Consider the following 18,631-nt stretch of genomic DNA (forward strand, 5'->3'; position numbering starts at 1 on the left):
ATATTTGTCTGAGAATGAGCTAACTACAGAGAGACATTTCATTGTATGGGTTGCTAAGCCAAAACAACATATATATTTTAAAAGTATCTTGACTTTAAAATTTAGGTCTAAGAACATGTTAATTTGGAAAAGAGGTTCTGCTTTTGTTTCCACAGAGGATAAAAAGCTGTGTATTTCTTATTGGCTAATATGGTTTAACCAAATAAGACCCCCCTCAAGTGATGATGTAGGTGGTCCAACATCTAGGACAGTTTCAGGACTGCTGGTTGAAATGAACCAACCACACAAGATGCTCCATGAAAGACCTGATTAACAGCACCCCCAATCAGCAGGAAGTAGTCCAAAAAACTACACCCAAATTCCCAAATATTGTTTATAAATGTTTATTTTCATTTTAAGGACTTGATTATAAATGATTAATGGGTACAGTCAAGGTCTTTCTAAAGAAAAATGGGGATATGATATAGAAATGAATACTACTGCATTAGTATGGACTTTGGTTTATTGATACAAAATTAAGGTCAATTTTGCTACATGTATATTTCTACTCTTGTTTAAGGTATTATGTTTATACAGCTCATTAAAAATGTAATATAATTAAAAACTATGAATTAATAGTCATCTATAACAGTCAAACTTGTAGTCATGCTAGTTAAGTTTCCTAGATGTATAGAGATATATTTCAGATGGATAGATATTCTTCAAACTTTTCAAAGACCTACAGAATATGGCATTTAAAATATTTTTAAAACTTAGGCTTTTCTCAACAGTGAGACGTGTCTGCTTCTGGCAACACCAATTACTTTAGAGGGGTTGATGGGAATTGAAGAAACCCGTTATGGAATTTGCCTTCAATATAACAAGGCTAACCACTTGGGGGAAGAAACTGTTCTTGCTTGGACTTCTTGATAGTATGATACATGAAATGGACAAGCAGGACCCACAGAAAAGTGACTGCTTAACTTTCCAAAAGACAGGATGGTACTTTTAGGGTTCCTGCTTCACAGAAGAAACTGTCAGACATTCTTCAGGACACAGAAGAAAGCAACTGACAAACTTTGCCAGTACAAGGCAGAACAGATATTCAAATTTCCTGCTTCACTGAAAAGTCTTCCATATACTATGGGCCTTTGGTTGAAGATGGAGGCCCCAATGTTACAAAAGAACTTTGGGTGACTGTCCAAGCAGTGAGATGTCTCTGTCATTTCTAGAGTTTTGAAAGCTGCTTACAATGTACTTTCTGTTTACTTAGGTAATATTATATCCTTCAGGGGTCTTTGATGGAGTTGAAGACTTCATCAAATTGTATAGTTACAGTTTTCCTTAGTTATGGTAAAAGATAAATTAGATATAAAACTTTAGACTCACAAAGATAGGATAGATGATAGAGTATTTTCCTTAATTTACCAAATGTAAAGGGACTAAATATTATAACTATAATTATTGCTTGATAACTGTTTTGTATATGCAATTTTACTATGTTAAAGTTAAAACATTCCTTTTTGATTAGATAGAAAAGGGGAGATGATGTGGGATGTCCTTCTGTATATGTGTTTAATGGTTGATGAATAAAGCTGTTTTGGCCAATAGTTTAGCAGAGTAAAGCCAGGAGAGAAATCCATATAGAGATATATAGAGAATAGGCTGAATCAAGCAGACACCAGTCAGCTGCCAAGGAAGCAAGACATATAGAAAATGAAGTAAATGCCATGGCACATGGCAATACATAGACTAATAGAAATAGGTAAATTTAAGATGTAAGAGTTAGCTAGAAATATGCCTGAGGCGTTGGTCAAACTGTGTTGTAATCAACATAGTTTCTGTGTGATTATTCAGGTCTGGGTGGCTAGGGAATGAAAGTACAGTCTCTCTTTACACAACTGAGCAGGCTGATAGGAAAAAATGTTCAATTGTTTAATGATAAATGATACGTACTTTGATCTGGGGAAGTAAGAGACTTTTCAAAATTCAGGTTGATGTGACCAAAGGAAATGGTCAACAGAGGCCAGCACTGACTCATCTGAAGCACATGTCTGAGTGGGTTGTTATGCGTCATTATGTTAGCAAAATGGTAATTACTGTCAGAGTTAATTCAGAGCCTTTTCCTGTGGAGTGTGTCAAAGAAATGCAGTGGGCATGGGTGTGTATTAAATTTACCAGAAATGTACATTTAGCTATTACTCTATCATTGCTTTTATTAAAATACAAAAAGGTTTAGGGTGATAACAAACATTTTATTTGGGGATAACATTTAGAAAATTGGAAACTATACATATAATTTTAGATTTCATAAAACCAGACCCTTGGGAGATTTCTAGTCTTTGTTACATGGGAAAGCAGTCGTAAACTTATTGTTTACAATTTCCTGCAGATAAGAAAGAAGCAAGACATTGATCTCAGGAATATCAGACAAATATTCATCACCAAAAATATTAATAATGGAAAATCACAGACAATAACGTGTTAATCTGGTGTAATTCTTTTTTCTTTTCTTTCTTTCTTTTTTTTTTTTTTGTTTGTTTTGTTTCGAGACAGGGTTTCTCTGTGAAACAACCCTGGCTGTCTTGGAACTCACCCTGTAGACCAGGCTGGCCTTGAACCACAGAGATCTGCCTGCCTCTGCCTCCCAAGTGCTTGGATTAAAGGTGTGGACCACCGCCTCCTGGCACTCTAGTGTAATTCTTAAGTTCCACAAGTTTGAAATAAATAAAAGGCTATTAAGATATTTGCATACTTTACCAGTGAGAAGGCTCAGTCAGAAAGGCAACTGCCACCAAGCCTAACGACCTAATTTTGATCCTGAGACCCACACGGAAAAAGGAGAAAATCAACTTTCATAGTTTGACGTCTGGCACATGTGATGCCATGGGCAAACTGTGTGCATGTGTGCATGCACGCACATGTGTATGTGTGTACACACAAATACATCTCTATATAAATTGCATATTGGGAAATCCACACATACTTGGGTTAGTCAACACTGTGGTGGAGTGGGCAGGGTCTCATGGGTACTCATTAGCTTATGGTTGACATTTATGACATAAACATGACATTTTATTCAGTGCAGTATCCACTGATAAGGCCCCTCTGTTCCGACAAACAATTCTTCAACTGTCCTCCTGTAAGCAACACTAGTGAAACCCACTGATTACCAAAAACTCAAACAACAATAACAAAACCTCCAGAAAACAAAACTAGACAAGAAAATAGAAGGGGGAAAAACGGGGGGGGGGGGAGGTCAACCGGAGAAGAAAGGGAAAAGAGAAAATATGAGTTGCACAAGAATGCCATAATGGAAGTCATTATTATTCCTAATCAATATATGTTACTACACTTCTGAAGTCTGTATATTGGCCAGGCCTGGTGGCACAAGCCTGTAGTCATTGCCACTTAGGGGGCAGCGATAAGATCTCAAAAGTGGGAAGTCTGTCAGAGCAGTGGTCTGCTGTGTATGAACCCTGGGTTCAGTCCCAGCGCTTAAAACACATGATATCTGCACCCTGTTTTTATATTGTCACCTAATCTGTAGATAGATGTCTCCATAAACCTATATTCCTCAGAAATGGATCCTCTCACAGTAACTGTAAGGGAAGGTAACCTAACAGTTATTCTGAAATTGAATAATCAGAATAATCCAGATGAAAGAGAAAAACTGAATTCCAAATATTTTATAAAAAAAAACTTTTTATGTAATTGTGCAAAGATGAAATTTAAAGCATAAGCACTAATCTCATTTTTGTTAACAATAGCACATTACTCTGAATAAATACACAAATGTTTTTATAGATCAGACAAAAACACCGTCTCAATTAAATCCTGATCTCGTTTTTGTGGCAGTGGGCATTGAAGCAAAGGCATCACGAATCCTAGGCAAACACTTGGTCAAGAAGGGACTTGGAGCTTCATGTTAAACAAATTCTTAAATATCCTCTCAGAAGCCATGATCTTGTGAAGGAGGACTCTGTACCACGCGGTCTGCCTTCTCACGTGTTTCTGTGCTGGCAGCAGAACCATTTCCTTCAGTAATGCCCTGGCCAGCTCTGGGCGCTTCCCCACTAGCTGCTCACAAAAGCTCACCAGACCCCTTTGGATACGGCTACACAGCTGGCTCCCGCATCATCCTCGCCCAGCTCATTTCACTGTCTGCTGTCCTCTAATGGTCTGATCCCAAGCACGATTATAAGACATGTGGGGGAAAGAATCCAGCATCTCAGACTGCTTCGTCACCCAGCCCCCATCTATTGTGTATGAAGAATACGGCTTCACGGTGGTGTGTGCGGAGCCTTGTTGTCTTCACCTCGCCCTCCTGTTTGGGAGCAGTACAACTTCTCTATTCCTCTTGCCCTCTACCTTCATCATGTTTCGTCGTCCTGACAGAAGGACCAGTAGACAGACAGCCATCGCTAGAGTTGTTCCATCACAAGAGAGACGGGGGCTGCTCTAGAGAACACCGTCATACGGACAATCTATAGAGCAGGAACATGAGGGGGTCTCCAGGCACCATGATGAGGTTCTATGTGTTATTTATATTCTCAACAGAGACAGTTCATAATCTATGTGAATTTAAAGAGTTTAGTTATTCCTGCTGCTGCCCTACCGTAATTGCTCCATTGTTATTAGAAATTAATAGGGGTTAGCGTAGGTGATAATGCCGGGGTCTTACCTTCTCTACAAAATACATAATGCCCTCGTGACCGCGCTGGCCGGGGGGTTTCCAGCTCAGCACTACGTAGCTCCGGGTGGCCTCAGTGACAGAGAGGTCTGTCGGGGGGCCAGGAATGACACCCTCTGAAAAACAAACAAGGTAAAGTGAGGTGCACATATTCAGGGGAGCCGGAGACACATGGAGAGCCACAAGTGCCTCTCTCTTCCTGGCTCCACAGTGTAAGGAAACCTTATCTATAATAATAATAATAATAATAATAAGTCATTCATTCATTTGGCTATTCAGATGCCACTGTGCATAGCATACAGACAGACTAAGGGAACCTGGGACTGGATGTGTCTTTATATGATTTACCACTAAACTGATGTAGAGGGAACTTGAACCATGCAAAGAAGTGTGTGTTTGGTTCCAAAGTACATAAAGAAAAAACTGAAGTCTAGAGCGGGCCATGAGGCGGTGGGGTTGATTTCCGTGCCAAGGTCAAACGTGTAGGAGTCACATGGCAGCCTCTGGATCTACCTCACAATTACGACATCTTCATTAGAAAAATGTCTTTCCCTGCCTTCCTCTTCTTCCCTCCTTCCCTTCTTCCGTGCCCTCTGCAACAGCTGAATTCCCTGCCACTTTGAAAAGATTTGTTTCCTCAAAAAAAAAAAAAAAATGCTCAAAGGCATTTCTACAAATTTAAAAACATCCAGCATCAAACAATATAAACTCAAAATACCTGGTATTAATTAAAAGAGAAAAAAGTGTGTATAGAAAGCAAGAAAATAAAGCCTACATTAGGGGGAAGGATCATTAGTAACAAACCCAGAAATGCCACAGGTGACAGAATTAGTATCACCTGTGATAATTGGGAGACAAGGACACGGAAGCGGCTACAAACATAAACCATGGTTATAGACATTCCACGTGTTTAAGAAGGTGAAGACTGGGGGGCTGGAGAGATGGCTCAGCGGTTAAGAGCATTGCCTGCTCTTCCAAAGGTCCTGAGTTCAATTCCCAGCAACCACATGGTGGCTCAAAGCCATCTGTAATGAGGTCTGGTGCCCTCTTCTGGCCTGCAGGCATACAGACAGACAGAACATTGTATACATAATAAATAAATAAATAGATAGATAGATAGATAGATAGATATTTAAAAAAAAAAAGGTGAAGACTGGGGGGATACAGCACCCAGGAGCTGAGAACCAATTTCAGTGGCCTCAAGTGGCACATAACCGAAACTCCTAGTAGAGGAGGGAGAGAGGAATCCACTAAAAATAAAGAACAACAGTGGAACCTCCTCAGAACAGAGGACAGCTAGAAACCCACAGACCCCAGAAGCACAATACATAGGAGGACAACCACTGATGCACATCATAATCAAAATTCTGCAGCCAGTGATAAAGAGAATATCACAGAATCAAGCAGAGAAAAACTGTACTGCAGATCCAGGGACAAAAATCACAGTGACAATAGTCATTGTTACAGTACAGATCTGCAGCACCAGGAACTAAGCTGTCTGTCTTTCTCTCTCTCTCTCTCCCTCCCTCTCCTTCTCTCTCTGTCTCTTGGTGTGTTCTTGGCCTGGACAAGGCCCTGGGCTCAATCCCCAGTCCCGCCACCCCACACACGATTCTTTGATATGTTATTTCAGCTACCATCTCTTTCCAAAGCTTCACAAACAATTATGTATATTTACAAGCAAAGCTAAATTGCACAGCACATCAGTCATGGCATGTGGAGTGGCCAGAGTTTGTACCTGTAGGTTCCTCTTCCGTGACAATGATCTGTCCAGTCCAGGGCGCTGAAGGACGACCTAAGGAGGACAAGCATAAAAGTCGCACATTCCCGAATATGCTTCTGACTCTTCGACAAGCCAATAAATTGGCTGCGTTAGTCAAATAGGTTCTAGTTCTCTGACACGTCTTCCTATGCACCTTTGCCAACAAGTAGAAGGTACCATGGGAACCCAGCCCTTCCCAGAACCTAAAGTCTCCCTGGACTGAGCTGAATTTCCTGAGTTCTACTTATCAGTACATAGCCCCCTCCCCCACACCACAGGCTTCCCCTGCCTTCTTCAGAGACAACACATTTGGGAGAAACACACCGAGGACAGTCATAACACAGTAGTTCTCTGTCAGGTATCACGAAGGTCAGGGGAGACACGAGAGCTGAACGAAAAGCGTTCCTATTATGCTTGGAAAAGCGCTGTCTGTGGGACATGAGTAAGGAAGACGGGAGAGAGAGGTATAATGTACAGAACTCCGTCCTATGGCTCTGCTGCCAAGACTGATGACGTCGTGAGTTCCATAACCAGGACCAACACAGTAGAAGGAGACAACCAACTTCTAGTAACCGGTTGTCCTCTGACTTCCACACAAGCACTGTGGCATGCATGCCCTCCCCCACACAAATTATCAAGATACATTTATTTTCTGAGCAATTTTTTAAAGATAAAATAGAATGGGTTTTTAAAAAGCTCAGAAAATGAATCAAAAGCAAATATTTTTTATGTTCTTGCACTCTCCCGAACCACAGGCGTGTCTGATCACCAATAGATGTTTTACTCTCGCCGCCCTCTAGTGGACGGAAGAGGAATTACTTGCAGTGACACCGCAGTATTTTTTTTTAAAGGTGCGGGGAAGATGCAGAGAAATGAAGAGGGCTTACTTTTAAGTCTAGCTTTCTCAGCTGCATCCAGAGCCGCCACGGGCTCAGAAACTCGAGATGGCAGGCCTATTCCAGTTTTATTCACAGCTCGGACGCGGAATATGTAGGAACGACCCTCTATCAAGCCAGTGACTGGAAAGCGAGCGAACTTCACAGGTGTGTCATTGCACTGAGACCAGCTGTCTGTGCCCACCTCGCACCTGAGGAAAGAGGGGTCGGCAGGTTACGCCGAGTATGGCTAAGAGCAAAGGTCCAAGGCACACATTCCCCTGTCCCCTCAGATTGTCTCTGTGTCAAAACCTGCAACGCTTATTGGGGCTAGACTGCAGACACGACAATCCCACCCACATTCAATGTGTCCTTCAAGCTGTTCCTTCGAACATTTCAAGCATGTGTGTGTGTGTGTGTGTGTGTGTGAGAGAGAGAGAGAGAGAGAGAGAGAGAGAGAGAGAGAGAGAGAGAGAGAGAGAGAGAGAGGAGGGGGGGGGGCGAGAGAGAGAGAGAGAGAGAGAGAGAGAGAGAGAGAGGAGGGAGGGGGGAGAGAGAGAGACAGAGAGAGAGAGACAGAGAGAGAGAGACAGAGAGACAGAGAGAATATGAATGTAGGGTACAGGCATCTACCTTTACTAAGGCATTTTACCAGTCAGCAATTTATCTTTTTTAGCTTGAAGAACGAAGCCTCAGACCTTTCCCGAATGAGCAGCTGGGGGGAGGGCCTTGTGTGTTGTGAGGAGGAGTTAGAGAGGGGTAAGGAAAACATGTGTGTATCCAGAATCTTCTTGTTGTATTTTTAATGTATGGGTGTTTTGGCTGCATGGATGTCTGTTCACCTCTTGTGTGCCTGGTGTCTGCCAAGGACACAAGATATCGTTAGATCCCCTGTAACTGGAGTTGCAGACAGTTGTGAGCTGCCATGTGGGTGCTGGGACTTGAACCTGGGTCCTCTGGAAGAGCAGCCAGTGCTTTAACCACAGAGTCACTGCTCCAGAATCTTTATAGAGAGTCTTAGGGAGAGCCCTCACTCATCTCCTGCTGACACTTTTAATTTCACGGTTAGTGTTTTTTGTCTTCTTTAGGCATTTTCGTTTAAAAGCAGAATTATGGTAGGACAAGTTGGAACCTAAAAAGATAACCGTGCATCTGGGAATGGTGGTGCACATCTGCAAGCCTGGCATTTGGGAACTCAGGTGGAAGGACCTTGAGGCCAGTCAAACCAGCCACACAGAACAGAACAGGAAACTGTACTGCAGTTTGGGAAACAGTGTGCTGTTTTCTTCCTTGACGATCACTGTTCTGTGTGGGTACAAGGGTCGGAAGGTTGCTGTAATCTATTTGCTTCTTTTCTTTCTTCATCCTCTGTTCTCCCTCCAAGGTCTTGCTATGTAACCCGAGCTGGTTTTTAACTCATGACCCTCATATCTCTACCTCCTAAGTGCTGGGCCTGCGTGCCATGTCCAGTCACGCTTGTCCCTTTAACGATGAGGCTGAAGATTCCCATGGGAAATAAAGTGGTTGGACACTTACTTCTAGTTGCCTGCTAATGAAGTAACTTGGTTCCCAATAACAGAGGCAGGGGGCTGCTCAGGAGACAATATGAGGCTACCAATCCAATCAGCTCAGCATTAGAGACTCGGTGTTTGAGTAAATCGTGCAGCCATACGACAACGCAATCCCTTGTTTTTTTTTTTTTTTTTTTTTTTGGTTTTTCGAGACAGGGTTTCTCTGAGGCTTTGGAGCCTGTCCTGGAACTAGCTCTGTAGACCACGCTGGTCTCGAACTCACAGAGATCCGCCTGCCTCTGCCTCCCGAGTGCTGGGATTAAAGGCGTGCGCCACCACCGCCCGGCGCGATCCCTTGTTTTTCACAATTAGTACACAAGGCTTTTAGTTTGCAATATGTCCCCTATATGACGCTATGTTTAAAATGTATAACTTTCAAATAGTTCTCATGGGAGGACACTTCCAGGAGCAATCAATATAAAACGTGGGGTGGGGTGGGGGGGTCTTCCCTTCCTCACTCTCGTTTTACATCTCTGATAGGGATAACATGGATCATTTTCTTCAACATTATGTAAAGTCTTATCAAGCGCATGCCTTCTGTCCACCTTCCCACACCTCTGCTTTGTAGAGTCTAGAGTTGCTCGCGGGGTGGCGCAAAGTTGAGGGGCTGCAGCAGTTTTCCTAGACCTATCTCCCAAGCTTCCGTTTGGACTCTCCTACCTCCCTGTTCAGACCCTACCATGGTGGCATTAGAACATGCCTCTTAACCTTCATTTGTGCTGGGAAAAGTGAAGGGCATCTTTTCTAGAAGCTTCTATAGCATGTTGGAGCAGAGAGAGCACTGATTTACAGTTGAGCTGATAGTGGAATTCTGGCACTGGGTTTCCTACCCATGTGACCTTAAGCAACATAATGTTTCCTTGTGGCGTGTGGCTTTGGCTGGCCCTCTGTTTCTTACTTGTAATAAGAGCTAGGCCTGTCTGGGATGGCTATGGGTTAGTGATAAACACATGCAGTGTTTAGATCAGTATCAGAGCAGACAGTAAATATTGAACAATGTTCACTGATTGTCTCCAATCTTCCATAAAATTTGCAGACCCCTTGGCTATTTGTCGAAGACAACAAAGCAGAGCTGACAGTAAGAAAAGAACTTATGCAAACCTCCAAATTCATCAGAAGTAGGTGGAGCTTCCATCCCACTTCATGTCTACGGATAAACAAGCATCTCTCTGGAAGGCACTGAGCACAGCGGGCACGCTTTACTTACTGTTACAACAGAAAGTTTAATACACTGACAGAGATCATCTGTCTCGAATTGTTTCCACAGACAAAAGCAGAAGGAATTGGAGTAACTATCAGAAGAGAAACTGAGTCAGAGACTCACATACTTGGGCCAATAATCTAAATTTGTTGCTTGTGTTACCCAAATCTAGTGGATATGAATGTATAAAATCCTAAGTACTGAAGACTGTAATCAACCAGGACTGATACGTAAGAGTGTAGCCTAACACTATGAATTTTTTATCTTATTTCTTATATAATATGAATAACTTGGAACCACATTGTATGGTACAAGGAATTCATTTGTGCTCCTAAAGGCAGTACTCTTGAATAACTGCCATACTAGGAACGTGGATGCTAAGAATATTGAATATCAGTTATGTCATTCTGCATTGGCCTCTGTTATTAGGTTTACAAAGTCATTGCATTCTTGCCAAGTTAGTGACATGAGCTGGTTGCCAAATTCAAAGAGTTTAGGTAAATAAGGAGGTGCTAATATGTATGTATGTATGTTTATATATGTATTAAACATATATGGAGAAAGAAAGGGAGAGGAGGCAAAAACCAGAGAAGAGAAAGCTTTCACTTAGAAATAACGGGAACAATCAAGAACACATCTGTACATCCACAGACTGATATCAGGCCAAGCACTAACTTATCGATAAAGTATCCAAGGATAGGGCTCCCTCCGTCCACAGCCGGCTGCTTCCAAGAGATTATGATGTAATCTTTGTTAGCATCCAAAGGCACCACATCCAACGGTGCTGCAGGGGCTCCTTCAATCTCTGCATCAGCATCTGTGGAGACAGAGTGTTAATCGCTCACGCAGGCTCGGCCAGCTTGGCAGACTGAGGTCATAGTGCCCACATTTCCTACAGAACATGGTAGCTACATATTTAGCTTCATAGAGCAAACTTCAAGTCTTACAATTTGTTTGTCAATATAACAAGGTGTGCTTTTCCCTTTTGTGGGAAGAACATTATGTTAGAAAATAAAAAGGGCTCTGAAAAGAATCCATGGATTTTGACTCGTTGCCCTTGCTTCCCAAAGTTGTTGTAGAATATCTTTAAAGTGCACTTGAGCGTGTGCATCTGTGAGTGCGTTCCTAAGACTATTACATCAGGACAGCTCTGGCCCATCAGAGGTTTAGCCTAGTGCTGGTTTAACAGCTGATGACTGGTGAGCAGGGGGCTGCGGAAGGAGGAAACTGACCGGACGAGGCAGGTCAGTGGGACATGCATTTAAAGGGTAGCTAACACTTGCCCTGGCTCCTTTTTGCCACCACCCCCTTCTGTCAAGCTGACGTGAGTTGAGCAGGTCTGTTCCACCCAGCCTGCCACCCAAGTGTCTCACCACGGGCCCTGGAATCTGGGGCCAGCCTACCATGGGCTGAAGCTTCTGATACTGTCAACTAAACCAAACCCTGTAACAGAACCTGGCAGATACAGACCAAGAACAAGGAGTAAACAAACAAAAGTCAACACACATAACGGCTATTCCAAACTGAGGGTACTTAGGAAAAGAGCTCCGACACAACACCCACATTCGAGTTTAGTGAAAGTCTGCGATAGCACAGGAAACAGGAAATTGACTGTTTGTGAGGTCAGCTCTCAGACTGTGAGCCCTTCCCTCACTCCTGAGGCACAGCTAATCAATGGATCAGAAGGAAATGAAAGAAAATATATCATCAGTAGCCCTTTAACTGAGAATAATTAAAGACCCATACTGCCAGTTCTCCTGAGCATATGAACAGCATTTTCACAGACAGAATTAGTTAGGACACATGGGAGCCACTTACCCAGGAGAAAACATTCCTGTCAACTGAACAATCTTTTCCTGTGATCTAAACTTCTGTAACGCTCGTGAGCTACAAAGGGTATTTTATATAACAGCCGAAACATTCGCAGACTTCTGGCTTTAATGTTAATAAGTTTGCATTACATGTGAAGAGCTGAGATCACTTGGATTTTGGACATTCTTTTTCATGTCCCCATAAACCATCAGGGCATGTCCTCTGGGCAAATGTCTCCTGCAGACACGTGTGCTAAAGGAAAACGACACTAATAAACCATGGCCAAGGCTGTACTTAGAATCCTTGCATGCTATGCAACAGGAAGCAAGTGTTTTCCTGGGAGCATGTCTCTCTCCTCGCCAGCTTCGTGAGAGGGAGGGACAGTGATGCTGCTGACGAGGAAGAGCGGGGCAAGAGCACAAGTGATGCTGCTGCTGACACTGGCGGGTACCAGAAGAGGCGCCTTTCTAGAGGGACCTCACCAGCTTTGTGAGAGGGTAGGGGCAGTGATGCTGCTGACGAGGAAGAGCAGAACAAGAGTACAAGTGATGCTACTGCTGCCGATGCTGGTACGTGCGGGTACCAGAAGAGGCACCTTTCTAGAGGAACAGCTGGCAACAGCACATCCTGTGATAAAGACCGATGAGTCCACACACTGATGGAGAGAGTCCCATGTTGACAGAGTGGAGTCTAGTTAGCTCAACAGTCACTGGATTTGGTGTGTAATACAAAACAGCGCACACTGTAACCGACCATGGAAGACAGGAGGTGTCCAGAGAGCCAGGGCTCGGCATTTTTGTAACAGTTTACAAGGTGCCATGCAGGGGTGGGCTTGATGATCTATTCCGTTATTTAGGCATTCATTCGTTCACTCATTCATCCACTCTTGGCCACCTATGCACCAGAGCTCCATCTGCTGACCCTGAGGAAACACTTCCCAGAAAGTTCTGCCTCAGTGATACTTAATCATAGCTTCTTAATCATAGCTGATTCTCTAGCCCCAAGTGACCAGCATCTGCTGTCCCAGAAAAGCAAAGGTTTCACCTTAGTGGTCCTTAGTTCAAATACCACTAGAACAACCACTAATTTGACTGTGTCTGTGGAAGGGGGGGGGGCGGGGCTCTGGGGATTTTTCTTCATAAACAATCAAGTCTTCCTGTATTATCTTAGACTTTTACTAATCTTGGGTGTAGGTATTGTGTCAAAGTTGTTTGCCCTAAGTTCATTTAGTATTCTTCTAGGTGCTTGTCCTGGCTAGTTTTATGTCAACTTGATATAAGCAGGAGTCATTTGGGAAGAGGGACCTCTCAATTGAGAAAACGCCTACACTAGATTGGACAGAAGGTAAGTGTGCCATGCATTGTCTTAATGAGTGATTGAAAGTGATATCACCTATTATTCTTTTAAAGGCGCGGGTGGGTGTGTAGACGAACACAAGATAGACGAGACACGCGCAAAAGGAAGAGACAAGACACGCGGCTCCCACGTGGGTGCACTTTAATGGGGGAAGGGGGACACGATAAGGGATGGGATTGCAAGATACACAAGGGTAAAAAGGGAAAGAGAGAGCGAGACCTCGTGGAAGCTCGCTTTTTAACGGGAAGCACAAGGGTATCTGGGAGAAATGACCTGCACCTGTGCACGCCTGCGCGCACAGGTATCCGTAATCCAGGAGGAGTCTGGGAGCTGTAGTTTCCAAAAGGAACAACATCACCCATTATGGTGCTATCCTTGGGCTGGTGGTTTTGGGTTCTATAAGAAAGCAGTGTGTGTTGTGTTGATGAGAGAGAGAGAGAGAGAGAGAGAGAGAGAGAGAGAGGACAGAGAGAGAGAGAGCAGGCAGAGCAAGCCATGAAGAGCAAGCCAGTTCAAGAAGCATTCGTCTACACTTCTGCATCAGCTCCTCCCTCCATGTTCCTGCCTTGGCTTCCCTCAGAGATGGATTTATAAGTTATAAGATGAAACACATCTATGTTGCTTTTGGTCATGGTGTCTCATCACAGCAATAGAAACCCTACTTAAGACAGTACTAAACGCAAAAGTTAAAAGTTAAAAATAAGTATTGCTCTTGTTCTCACACCGCGGGGAGCCAAGTATGCTGGGAATGCCCGCCACACAAGTGCGGAGCAGAGCGCTCTCACACCTGTCTGGTTCGCAGCAGCTGCCGCTGCGCCGATGTGAAGACAGTGCCCACGCAGCCAGCATTTACCTCTTCCAAGCTTCTGCCTTTCTCTCTCCTAACCTCCAAATAGCTGAACTTTTTGTAGGCTGACAAATTGGGTTAATTTCAGATTAGCCCTGCTACTTGTCACAGTTTGGCCTCAGACATAGGCAAATAATAACCTTTTTTCAAAACATTATCTTGTTGTTTATATTTATGATAAAAGTAGCACAGAATTATAAAATAAATGGTAATCAAGAAGTTTAAAATCTCCTTTAACTCTGTAACTCAAAATAATGACTACTGAAATATTGGCTTAAGCCTTTTTAGATTTGTTCTATTTTTATATTTATAAACTAAAAGGTTTTTTTTTTTTGAGATGTGTTTTGACGTGTAGTTTAGGCTGGCCTTGAACTCAAATCATCCTGCCTTGGTCTGCTAAGTGCTAGGATTATAGGCATGTAACAACACATCTAACAAAAAACCATAATGATTATTATTATTTGTAGCTCAGGAACTCACTATGTAGCCTAGGCTGGCCTTGAACTCATGGTGTTCCTCCTGCTTCACCTCTCTTGTTCAAGGATTACAGTCATATGTGACCACACTTGGCTAAATATGATCATTTTTTAAGTAACCTGGGTCATGGTCTTCATGAAATCTGCTTCTTTTCCTTCATATATTTCAGTAAGTATAGACATACATCATTAGTTCTCATCGCTGTGTAGTATTTTATTGTTTACATGGAGCATGAACTTTATTCGTATATATTTATTCATCCTTATTAAAATATACATATGTAAAGACATTTTATTTTACTGTTCTCATATTGGTGAACATCTGGATTTCTCCGGTTTTCTGCAACATTTGTCTTCACCTTTGTCCACTCTGTCCTGGGACTGGAGAAGCTGAACTACATGCTTAATTTTTTTTAATTAATTAATTTATTTATTAAAGATTTCTTCCTCCTCCCCGCCACCGCTATGTGCTTTAAATACATAGTTGCAAAACACCCTCAGAAACTCTGAAGCAACTCAAAGTCACAGGAGAGTTGTTTTTATTATGTGTACTGTGCTGTATGTATTATGTATGGGTGTGTACACGTGTGTATGTGGGTAGGCATGCATATGTGCACACATGTATGGAGACCAGAATCCAAAGAGTGGTGTCTCAGTTGTTCTACATCTAAACCAGGAGTCTGTGGAGTCAGCTAGACTGGCTGGGGACAATCTGTCTCTAAAGCTAGTCTCAGGGTCCACCTGCCTCTGCCCCAGCCCTACGCCCTCAAAGCTTAGGTTATAGGTGTATGCGCTGTGCCTGCCTTTTACTGGGTGCTGCGGGCTTAATGTTTATTCAGCGGTCACTGAGCTATTTCCCCAGCCCCACAAGGGAGTTTTAAAATCTTGTTATCTTTTCAGTATGGTAGATAAAGCATCAGCTGTCTGTAATTTAGAATGCTTCAGTTACTAATAACATTTTTTCCATATACTTTCTGGCTCTTTGCAATGCTTCCTTTATGGTATTTCTATCTCGTCCTCTATAATTTTATTCTCTCTCTCTCTCTTTCTGTCTCTGTCTCTCTCTGTGTCTCTGTCTCTCTCTCTGTCTGTCTCTCTGTCTCTGTCTGTCTCTCTGTCTCTGTCTCTGTCTCTCTCTCTCTCTCTGTCTCTCTCTCTCTCAGTCTCTCTGTGTGGGGAGGGATTAAGGCAGAGCAGAGGATGTAACAACTGTTGACACTATTTCTGACGACCGCATAGGTGGCTCTTCTCCTTTTATTGTTTTACAAGACCTATATTTTTATGACACACATATTATCTGCGTAATAAAAACCTGTCCAAATATGCTCAGCTCCTCGATGATTCTATAAAACATGGTGTTTTACATGCTGACCGTGCTGATAGAGAAGCTACTTTGTAAACAATGAAAATTCCAGAACCCCAAAAAGAATGCCTTTTAGTAGCATCACACGCCACCACGGGAAAAGTTTAAAAACACAAAAAATAGCATTTGAAATGCTTTGCAGTTCTGAAAGAGATCATATGAATGTGTCCTATGATCCAACAATTCAACACGTGGGTATATATTGAAGAGAAATAAAAAAAACCTGTCCCATAAATATGAACATGAATATAGATAGTGCTAGCGCCCTTAAACAACTGGCAGTAGAGACGGTCCTGTTGCTTAGCAACTAGTGATACTCCATACTGGATACTACTCTAGCAACAGAAGGAATGAGCTACTTTATGTACTGTGATCTGATGACATAAGAGAACCTCAAACGCTGAGTGGAGGAAGCCTGACTCACAAGAACACTGATGTCCAAAGATGCCCTGAAAGAAAATTTGCAGACATGGAAATAAATTGGGGCTGCAAAAGCCATGACTGGGCATGGGAGTGGTTCAGAGAAGCTCAGGGTGACAGAAATATTAGATTATTCCTTAGAGAAGGAAGCCATGGGTGAAGACTGCTTAACTCTGGAAATGTATTTACAGGCATTCATGTGTACAGCTACTGTGGGAGAACTTTGTGTGTTTATACCTGAGCCCTAAAATACATTGTTTCAAATAATAAAGGCTGAAACCGGGTGGGAGAGTGTTTGCTCTGCACACACAAGCCCAGGCCTGAGCCTCACAACAGGGCAATAGTAGCAGTAGTAGTAACATAAAAAATGCACTTTCCTAAAAGTTGTCAAGTTCAGAATTGCAGAAATCTTCCCTTTTAAATTCTTTTCCAGTTATCTTACTCAACCCTTTTGTGTTAACATCTGATAAATTATAACATCTTTCCATTTCATTAATCTGTGGGATATGAAAACTGGTGTGTGGGATTTAAATGTTGACCCCTGCTCTGCATCTGGGGTCAGTCCTGTGACGTCTCATCCAAGTCTGGCAGACACAGCGTAGGTGGGGCAAGGGAAATGCAGAACCACCAGACCAGGCCAGGGTTCCCAGACAAGGCCACCAGGGATTTCCATCTCGGCTTCGTTGCTGGTTTGCATAACTGGAGACAACCTCCAGTCGGGTGGGATGAGACCCTCAGAGGGAAAGAGAAGCCATTATCTAGCCAAGCTGACCCAGGTTGTTCGGCTAACCTAACTTCTGGATGAGTCCCAGCCAGCCTGTTTCCATAGTAACCTTTATGAAAGCCACCTCCTCCGTTCCCTCAGCCATACCTGGCTTTACCCACAATGCTTCTGTGGAGAAGATACTCTGACATGCTTCCCAGCTGTTGCGGATGTTCACACATCTTTTATCAGTTGCTGGTTCGTGACCAAATTTAGTGATCGCTTGTCATCATCATGGATATGGTACAGAGTATTGAGTGTCCCCAGTACTCCTCTTTGATGAGTATTTTTTTATATTTATTTATTTATGTATTTATTTATTACGTATACAATATTCTTTCTGCATGTATGCCTGAAGGCTGGAAGAGGGCACCAGACCTCATCACAGATGGTTGTGAGCCACCATGTGGGTGCTGGGAATTGAACTCAGGACCTTTGGAAGAGCAGGCAATGCTCTTAACCGCTGAGCCATCTCTCCAGCCCACTTTTATGAGTATTGTACATGGAATATTCAAAATATTTCTCACTAAACAGAAGTGATGTGAGCAGCCCCATCCCCTAGCCCCCCACTTCTTTCCTTTTTCCCTCCTAAGCTGGAATGATAGTCTGGGACCACAGCCTGAAATAGTGGACCCTGGGATACTGCACATTTGCTGAGCAGAGCCAGCAGGACCACCTTCTGACCGCTAAAGCGACAGGCTTAGCCAAAAGGCCAGGAAGTGAGGGACTGGTAGACGTAGGAAGGAAAATCTTTAGTGGTTATCTCATCTCAGCAGCTGAGCCGGCACCCTAGTTAAAGTCTCAGCTGAGGCCCCAGAAGACATGTGTCCTAAACTACTGTTGTTGCTGTGGACCCTTCTCAGGCCCCTTCTCGGAACAATGCAATGCTTTGATTTTTAATTAAATTTTGTGATATGTGTGTTGTACGCATGTGGCAGGTGTGTGCTGATGTGTGTGTTGTATGCATGTGGCAGGTGTTGCTGATGTGTGTGTTTTGTACGCATGTGGTACATGTGTGCTGATGTGTGTGTTTTGTATGCCTATGGCAGATGTGTGTATGTGTTGAGTGCATGAGGTAGGTGTTGTGCTGATGTGTGTGTATTGTATACATGAGGTAGGTGCTGTGCTGATGTGTGTGTATTGTATGCATGTGGCAGGTGTGTGCTGATGTCTGTGTATTGTATGCATGAGGTAGGTGTGTGCTGATGTGTGTGTATTGTATACATGTGGCAGGTGTGTGCTGATGTGTGTATTGTATGCATGTGGCAGGTGTGTGCTGATGTCTGTGTATTGTATGCATGTGGCAGGTGTGTGCTGATGTGTGTGTTGTATACATGTGGCAGGTGTGTGCTGATGTGTGTGTGCATTGTATGCATATGGCAGGTGTGTGCTGATGTGTGTGTATTGTATGCATGTGGCAGGTGTGTGCTGATGTGTGTATTGTATACATGTGGCACGTGTGTGCTGATGTGTGTGTATTGTATACATGTGGCATGTGTGTGCTGGTGTGTGT

General features: G+C 43.1%; 1 protein-coding gene across 4 annotated transcripts in view; it reads right to left on the reverse strand.

Annotated features, from left to right (window-relative positions):
* The window catches only part of Myom1 (myomesin 1), a 135,256-nt gene that overhangs the window by 60,107 nt on the left and 56,518 nt on the right, over positions 1 to 18,631 (reverse strand). For all 4 annotated transcript variants that reach the window (XM_050166185.1, XM_050166186.1, XM_050166184.1 and 1 more), the window contains 4 exons: positions 10,757 to 10,898; positions 7,322 to 7,521; positions 6,411 to 6,467; positions 4,664 to 4,788 (listed from right to left, as the gene is read on the reverse strand). In XM_050166185.1, coding sequence (XP_050022142.1) covers positions 4,664 to 4,788; positions 6,411 to 6,467; positions 7,322 to 7,521; positions 10,757 to 10,898 — 524 coding nt within the window. The remainder of the gene's footprint in view (positions 1 to 4,663; positions 4,789 to 6,410; positions 6,468 to 7,321; positions 7,522 to 10,756; positions 10,899 to 18,631) is intronic.

This window comes from Alexandromys fortis, unplaced genomic scaffold, assembly GCF_014885135.2.
Source record: "Alexandromys fortis isolate MF-2015 unplaced genomic scaffold, M_Fortis_MF-2015_v1.1 scaffold_143, whole genome shotgun sequence".
Taxonomy (NCBI): Eukaryota; Metazoa; Chordata; class Mammalia; order Rodentia; family Cricetidae; genus Alexandromys; species Alexandromys fortis.